The 8,559-nt window shown below is 48.1% G+C and overlaps 1 protein-coding gene across 1 annotated transcript in view; it reads left to right on the top strand.

Annotated features, from left to right (window-relative positions):
• The first annotated feature begins 382 nt into the window (after positions 1 to 382).
• Positions 383 to 8,559, top strand: part of TMEM132D (transmembrane protein 132D) — an 824,298-nt gene continuing 816,121 nt past the window's right edge. Inside the window, exon 1 of the mRNA XM_054444603.2 lies at positions 383 to 1,334. Coding sequence (XP_054300578.1) covers positions 1,256 to 1,334 — 79 coding nt within the window. The 5' untranslated portion in view covers positions 383 to 1,255. The remainder of the gene's footprint in view (positions 1,335 to 8,559) is intronic.

Here is an 8,559-nt window from a genome sequence, read left to right as displayed (position 1 = left end):
CTCACTCCGATCCCTGGGAGATGCGCAGGGCGGGGCGAGGGCCCTTCACCAGCCATCCTTGCGCTCTCCCTGGCGAAGAGCCTCAGGTGCCCCCGGGCTGGAAGACCTCCCCTGGGCCTGAGGTTTTGATGACGACGAGAGGCCGGTGGCCAGCTGGACACCTGTTAGGAGAGTGGGTGGCTCCGTCCCCGGGGTGCGCCCGCGCTAGGAGCCCTCGCCCGCCGCCACCGCGCGTCCGCACTCGCAGGGAGGGTGGCCGGGAGGCTGGGAGTGGGGCGGCCAGGGGGAGGTGGGATTTACTTTGCGGATTGGGGCTCACAGCTGTCACTCCGAAAGGGTGGGGCTTTTTAAAAGCAGACAAATTTTTAAGGCGAAAGCCCCAGCCGGCTCCGGGCACCGTGGCGATCGCCTCCGTTCCGTTCCGGATGCGGTCCTTGCGGAGCGGAGCCCCCGCGCCGGCTGGCAGGAGGCAGCTGCGTTGCTCGGCCGCGTCTCCGAGCCGGCGGGCCCTCCTCCGCGCACATCTGGCCCGCCTCCCCCGGGCGCAGCGGGGAGCCCCGCGTCTCCGGAGCCGGCAGTGCGCTCGGCGCGCGTAGAGCCCCGCGAGCCCCAGCCGGGCCCGGGGCCGGGCGGGCCGAGGCGGCCGCCGGGGAGCAGCTGCACCCGCCAAACTTTGGGTGCTGGAGCGCGCGCGCGCCCGAGCCCCGAGGCGCAGCGGCCGGCCCGGGATGGGGGCTGCGGGCCAGGGAGCCCCGGGCCGCCCAGCGCGCCCGGCCACCCGCCCGGCGGGCTCCGAGCCGCCTCTGCCCGCGTCCCGGGCTCCGCAGCCCCGCCACCCCGGCGCTGCCTGCGCCAGCGCCCGCTAGCCAGCCCGGGAGCAGCCGGAGCCCTGCGCCTGGAGGCGCCCCTGCGTGGGCCACCGGGAGCCACTCTTCGCTCGGGTAAACAGGAAAGGAAATACCCCTTGTGGATTAAAATTTAAAAAAAAAATTCTGTTGGGGGCGAAGGAGGGAGGTGGGGTTTGCCTGCGCGCGTGTTGGACTCCGGAGAGCAACTCAGGAGCCCGCGCGGTCGTCGCCTCCCGGCCTGGCCATGGACTGGCGGGAGGAGGGAGCAGGGCGCCCGGGCTGCTCGGGCCCCTAGCCGGGCGCTCCCTCGCCACCGGCCCCGCTGCGGGCCTCTAGGGGACTGAGACGGTCTCTTCTTCGCCTGGACGGCGCCGGGGAGTGGAGGATCTGCGCTCCGGGTCTCCAGGATGTGCCCGTCTGAGATGGGAACGCTGTGGCACCACTGGTCGCCTGTGCTCATCAGCCTGGCCGCCCTGTTTTCCAAAGGTGAGGACGTCGCGGCCACCAGGGCCCGGGGACTAACTTCGCCTGGAGTGAGTGTGTGGGAGTGTGTGGAGGATGGGGGCGGCCGGGAGAGAGGGCTTGTGTGCATGTGTGTGTGCGTGCTTGTTTGCATGTGTGTGTGCGCGCGTGTGAACGTGCGCGCGTGCTGCAGCCAAGCTCCTCGGACGCCCCTTGGCCGAAGGTGCTTGTCCTGGAGCACTTGGGTGGGAGGCCTTAGGTGAGGCTGCTAAGGAGCCGAAAGGAAAGGAAGGCTGTTTCCTGAAACCCTTTTCTGTAAAGGGAGAGGGCATGGGGACCCTTGAGAGGAAAGGGTGGCCTCTGGAGGGCCGAGCCGGCTGTCGGGGGGAGGAGGGGATTGAGATGACGAGAGAGATTTCTGGAATTTGGGATTGACTTTCCCTGGTGGCACTGACCTATTTGGAAATAATTTTGGAGCATTCCTGTTGTACGGGAATACTATTTTGTGTATTATAGGCTGCCAAAAATATAGCCTGGGGGGCAGCTCCGAAGAATGGGGCTGGGTTTCTGCAGGTCTGCCGCTGTGGAGGTTTGAGCACAGGGTCTGGCGCTCACCCTTCCGTAGGGTGCCGGGAGCAGCAGCGGCCCCGCAGGGTGCGCGTGGAGTTTCAGCTACAAGTTGTGACCCGAGTTATCCCAGCGGAGCCCTGACTTGAAGCCATGTGTCAAGGCAGGAATTCCTCAATGTTTCCTCTTCTGTTCTGCCAGCATCCCTGTCCGTCATGGGAAGAGCAAGTTTGGAAGCTCTGGACAGTCATTCTTCCTTGAAGAGAAATGGTGTGATTTGTGCGGGAGATTTTTTCTCGTGATTGACCTGGGCTGTTTGTGTGTGGTTCCCCAACCCGTGCCCCTTTCCTGCAGTTAGATACACTGGGAGGAGAGTGAAGCGTCTCAGCAGTCTCTAATACGTGCTGCAGGAACCCTGTACCCATATTTTTCTGCAAAGATTTTTGAGATGAGATCTCTCTCAGAAACTTCAAAGCCAATTATCATGCACAAAGTCTTTTAATTACCTGAATTGTCTGTTCTCTGAGTTCTTCCAGAATCACTGAGGTTATGTTGCTTTGGATCTGATAATAGATGAAGACAGTTGAAATGCCGAGTTCTGTGATGGTTCGATTTAGAAAGAGGAATTTTACGTTCCCCCTACTTCCCTGTCTTTGAAGTGTGGTTGAAATGGGCTCACGTTTCCTAATTATGAGTTAGAACAATCCCTGGGATCAGAGCTTTCTGGATTTATAATGTGCACAGGAAACTAAAGAAAAGGTTGATGAATTCAGTGAACCTGACTCAGGCAGACATGAGGTTAAAAAAACCAAAATCCACATCAACAACAGCCCAGCATTTTTTTTGCGGGGCGGGGAGGTTGGGGGGGGGGGTTGGTTCTCACTTGGTTTTATAATAGGTCTAGACTTCTTTGTGTTTATGCTGCAATAACAAGGTTGTATTAAGAAAGGTACAGAATAGCTGTGGAAATAGGACCTCACTATTGTGTTTTTTCACTTAGGTACATAGGTCTGTTACTGATTTCTTTATTAGACTGAGCAGTGTTGAAGAGAATTGTATTTCCCCTAATACTTGTGAACTTTTTCAACTGGGAACACTGAACATGTCCTTAAATGAGGTGCTGGGTGATGTGGAAGCCTCTTTACTAGGTGACCAAAAATTAGCACGTAAAATGTTTACGATAAGCCTAGCATATGACGTATTTTGTGTGTTGAACTTAAACAAGTCAGCCAGACAGTACAAAAGTGAATCAGTTCTGTGTGGAGACTTTGTACAGCAATTAGCAGAGTCTGAGCACATGGTAGATGATTCAGGATTAGTCACGATATGTCAAAGAACAAGAAAAAAATCAACACCCCTATTAGCAAATTGTATAAAATGGAATTTCATGATGCAGATATGATTGATAAATTCAGGGACAGGGCCATTCTTTTCCCAGTGTATTCATATCACCTCCCTCTAAGATTCTCTGATCACTTTCAAGTGATCATCCATCTTGCAATCAAGTATGGACTATATTGAAAAGGATTTTAATTGGAAGTAAAGACACAGACACACACAAATACACACATACCCCAAAGTGCCTCATTTGTCCGGGGCTGATTGAAAAAGAATATTATCAAGTATTAAATATCTGTTTCCACATATTATCATTTCTACTGTATTGTCTTTCCAAATAGGAATTTTTGAATGAAACAAAATGCAGACTTTAATACCAGGTTAATATGCTTGAGCCTTACACGTTTACATTTCATGAGCAGAAAATGATTAGTCGTAGAACAAACCCACCCTCTTGTAGATATTTTTTAAAAACAAATGAAAATAAAGTTTTGTTGCTTGTATTTCTATGCCTCTGGGACCTAGGAAGTATGGTATGACACACAGAGTTGCCCCAGCAGCCTTGTCCTATGGCCCCTAATTTTTCTGGAGAATGGTCTTAAATGTTTAAGGTCTAGCTTTGCTGGTAGCTTGATGTAGTTTGCAATGATGCTAGCCCGCAGATGAGTTTTAATGCATTACTATGAACTTTGTGGGAGGGGCAGGTGTATGGAGGGTGGGCTGAGAAGAAAAATGGGTGAGGAGATTGGAAATGGGCAGAGGGCAAGGTGATTTTTAAATACAAAGTCAAGAGGGTTGCCACATTTAGGTTGCTTGTTACAATCGTCACATGCATCCTTCCCAGTTATGTTCCCTTGCACATGCCGGTAGGAAAGAAGCAGATGCTGAGAGACCTGCGACATTGCGAGCGGGGCTGCAGCAGTGTCATGGTCCCTGTGCCTAGGGCGGTGCTGGGCATGTGCTCTGCCTGCTTCCAGCTGAGTGCACCCAATGGCCTGGGCAGTGGGCTTCTTGGAGCGCCTTCCTGAAGCTGCTTCCGTGTGTAGAGCTTCTGGCCTCTAATAATATGCTGAAACGGATGTTTAATACTTGGTAATATTCTTTTTCAATCAGCCCCAGACAGTTTAGGCACTTTGCATTGTGTGTGTGTGGTGTGTCTGTGTGTTTACTTCCAATTAAAATCCTGTTAAATGTAGTTCATATTCGATTTCCAGCTAGGTGAGAACTTTCAAAGGATCAGAGAATCTTAGAGGAGAGGTGATATGAATACATTGGGACATGAACTGAACTGTCCCTGAGCTTATAAACAATATCTGCATCATGAAATTCCATTTGACACAATTTGATGACACTGGGGTGTTAATTGGGTCAGAGTGAAGCTTCTGGGTAGGACAGCACCACCCCTTATTGAAGGAAGCTGTGGACCAAAAAGAGCTTCAAAGTACAGTGATAACTTCTTTAGGGGTCAGGGACTTTTTGGGAGAGGAAAGAATATCAGAAGGGAGCCAGTTAGTGGGGGAGAGAGAGAGTGACTTTTTGCTTACATTCAAATTCTGTCAAATTGAAAAGACAAAGAATGAAGAGACCACTAAGTTTTCTTTTGTATGAATTAAAGAGTTAAATCAAAATGTGATTTTACTAAAAATATTTATGTGCATAGAAAGGTAGAATTCCAAGTTTGAGGATCTGTTTAACTTAGTTATATTCTAAGAGCCAAGAAAAAATGAGTAAACAACAAAAATTTCAAAAATATTTTATTATAGAAGCTGTGCTACACAACATTTAGAATTTATCTATCAATTTTTCTATTAATCCAGGTGTTATCCATCTTTCCACCCATGCATTCACCCATCATCCCATCCACCCATCCATCCACCCGTTCATTCATCCGCCCATCCATCCATCATCTACCCATCCATCCACCAGTCCATCCATCCATCCATCCATCCATCCATCCATGCATCCATCCATCCATCCATTATCCACCCATCCATCTACCAGTCCATCCATCCATCCATCCATCATCCATCCATCCATGCATCCATCCATCCATGCATGCATCCATCCATCCATCCATCCATCCATGCATGCATCCATCCTGCCATCTGTCTGTCCGCCCATCCATCCATTCATTCATCATTCCATCCTTCTATCCACCCATCCTTCCATCTATCCATCTATCATTTCATCCATCCATTCATCATTCCATCCATCTGCATATTCATTCAACAAATGTCAAAGGCCACATGCCTTCAGTGAACACAGAGCTCAGCAGGAACTATTTCCAAGTGTTGTGAGGACACAGGACAGGTACTAAAGCGTCCTTAGGTAGGGATGTTTAGTGCCAGTCATTCCTCTAGATGTCAAAGTGCCTCATATCATTGTTCCATTGCTTTAAGTTGTAAGCTCAGACCTGGGCAGTTTCGTATTCATCATTCCCCTCTTCCTTTGTTCCCTCTCCTTTCCTATTTCATAACAGTAACTGCCTTCTGAGCACCAACAATGCACCCCATACTGTGCTGGGCACGGGGAGTACCGTAGTGAGGAAAAGCACAGGTTGATATGGTTACTGTTCCCAGAGAACTTGCCATTTGTAGGAGAGATAGGGGAACATGTGAATTACACAGAAAAACATAAAGTTCGCACTGTGAGTGTGCTCTGGAGGATGGGGCGAGTGTCTCTGGATGCAGATACTTTGGCAGTTGACTTAGAGTAACTGGGAAGACTGCCCTTCTCTGAAGGATGGGCTGGCGTTACCGGGTGGACTGGGAGGATCCCAAGTGATCCACATAATCTCCCATCTTGACTTAGTCATGTCCCCTTTTAACATTTCCAAATAAGATAACCAACATTCCCAGACTTCAGGGATTTGGATGTGAATATCTTTTGGGGGAGTGCACTTCTGCCTTTCACAAGGTTGACATTCTACAACTATCTTCTGCCTCCTCTCCTAAATTTTAAGTTCTTCTAGGGGACAAAAAAATAGGTATTTTTTCTATCTCTGATTTCTCTCCAGTATTTTTAGGTTTGTGCTTTGGACATTGTAGGGGCTTAATACAATTTTTAACTGTGCTTCCAAGAGTGTGAAATATTGCTGGAGATCATTTACCTGACAGTGCAGTGGTTTGATGCTGCCTTTTCCAGTAATTCAGAGCGCTGCAGGAAATACTTTGGTCAATAATACCAGCTAATGTTTTGAGTAATTGTTGTATGGCAGGCACTGTGCGGAGTGACTTACGAAGATAATTTTTGTGAATTTGCAGATAAACTCAATGGGGTAGATATGTACTGGACCAGAAGTTGAAGTTCAGAGATGTTAAGTAACTTCTCCAAGTCATAGCAACATAAAAGACAGGCAGAGTCTGAATTCTGATGCCAGAACCCATACCCCTGGCCATTCTGCTGACTTCTGATAATTATATGGAATAACTAAAAACCAGGCGGTTTGTCAGGCAGAATTGTTACATAGTGCCAGGCTTGCCAGGGGCTGAGGGCAGAGAGGTCTTGAGACCATTTTAGTTTTTAGCTCAGAGCCTGGTATACAGATGACCCTTGATATTTGTTGAGCAAATGAATAAATGAACATCATGTTATTTAGTTTTCTCAGCATTATTTTTTCCAGCAGCAATCAGAAATAACACCTGAAAGGGATTAAAATAGGGATTTACTTCCAAGACTACCAGGGAGGTTGAAGAGATTCTCTGATGGTGTGGAATGGTTTGGTTATCTCCTAGGTCAGCTTCTTTTTTGTTTTTTTATTTTTATTTTCCTTCTCCCCCACCTCCCTAGGTCAAGCTTCTTAAAGAACTTGCAGACATGCCCAGTGGAGTGTCTTCGTCACCTGTTTATTTATCTATGTCACTAACATGTGTGGGGTCCTGGGCAGGGAAGACTAAGACATGGCCTCTGGTCTTCCAGGACCAAAAGTGTAGGTGACACATTAGTGGTCTCTGGGAAATTATAAAGAATGAGGAAGAAGCATGCGGAATGAAGACACGGACTCTTCCTGTTTGCAGAAGGAGGATGCTTAATGCTGTGAACATATGCATTGTTGATTTTGATATTTGACGCCAGACAGCACGCTTGAATGAACTGTGGAAATGATATGGTGGGGCCTCTCACAAAACGAAGAGGAAACCAGCATGGATTTGTTGTGACATGGGACCAAAGACTCGGAATATTTTTAGATGACTTTGTCATTTATTTAAAAGAAAAATCTGCTGTCGGAAGAATTAAGGGGTACATACAACAGTCAGAGGCTAGGTGCTTCCGTCACCTCTGTCCTTAAACATTGGTTTCAGGAGTCACCCAAGGTGCACCCCCTCCATAAATTAAGAATTGATGGAGAAGGAAGGCCCTTGACCTTGAAAGTAAACAAACCTGTGGCATGCATCTGAAAAGCGATTGAAGTACATAGTTTTAGAACAGATCAGTCAACAGTTACAAAGGTAAAAAACATGCCTTTGAAAGAGAATTCAAATAGCCACTTCTCCTCCCTTAAGAAGTAAGTAAAGTATATAAATAAAGGGAGATTCAGATGTACATTTGGAAAGACAAGAGGTTCCACTCTTAGGAAGTAAGTAAAGTATATAAATAAAGGGAGATTCAGATGTACATTTGGAAAGACAAGAGGTTCCAAAAACGTGTTTAACTTTTAGTGACATTAAGTTATTCTTTTCACGAGAGTGACATTAAATGTTCATGTTTATGGGAATCTCCCTCTGTAGATTCACTAAGAAGATGTCTGTCAGATTTCATTGTTGTTATTTGTTTGTTTGCGTTTTGGTCAGGAAAGCTATATTGGTAGATGGGAAGATGCCATCTACCTGCCGAGACTCAAAGAGTGTTTGGCAGGATATTGTGGCAATAAAGTATTTTGATATCAAAACAGATGGCGACATTGCCCTGCCTGCTCACACTCCCTGCTGCCTAGGCCTCTCCTCTCTCATGCAGATGAACACCTGGCAGCCACTGCCTCTTGGAACAGCAGAAGGCACGAGACAGGAAAGTCAAGGCCAAGCACGATGGCTCATGTCTGTAATCCCAGCTCTTTGGGAGGCCCAGGTGGGAGGATCACTTGAGGAGTCCAGGAGTTCAAGACCAGCCTGGGCAACAAAGCAAGACTCCATCTCTACAAAAAAACAAAAAACAAAAAACAAAAAACAAAAAAAAATGAGCCAGGTGCGGTGGTGTGCGCCTGTAGTCCCAGCTACTCTGGAGGCTAAGGTGGGAGGATTGCTTGAGCCTGGATGGTGGAGGTTGCAGTGAGCTGTGATCATGTAATACACTCTAACCTGAGTGACAGAGTGAGACCCTGTCTCCAAAAAAAAAAGGACAGAGAAAT

This window comes from Pongo pygmaeus, chromosome 10 (assembly GCF_028885625.2).
Source record: "Pongo pygmaeus isolate AG05252 chromosome 10, NHGRI_mPonPyg2-v2.0_pri, whole genome shotgun sequence".
Lineage (NCBI taxonomy): Eukaryota > Metazoa > Chordata > Mammalia > Primates > Hominidae > Pongo > Pongo pygmaeus.
Note: the sequence above shows the minus strand (reverse complement) of the source record. Positions and strands in the feature narration are given on the sequence as shown.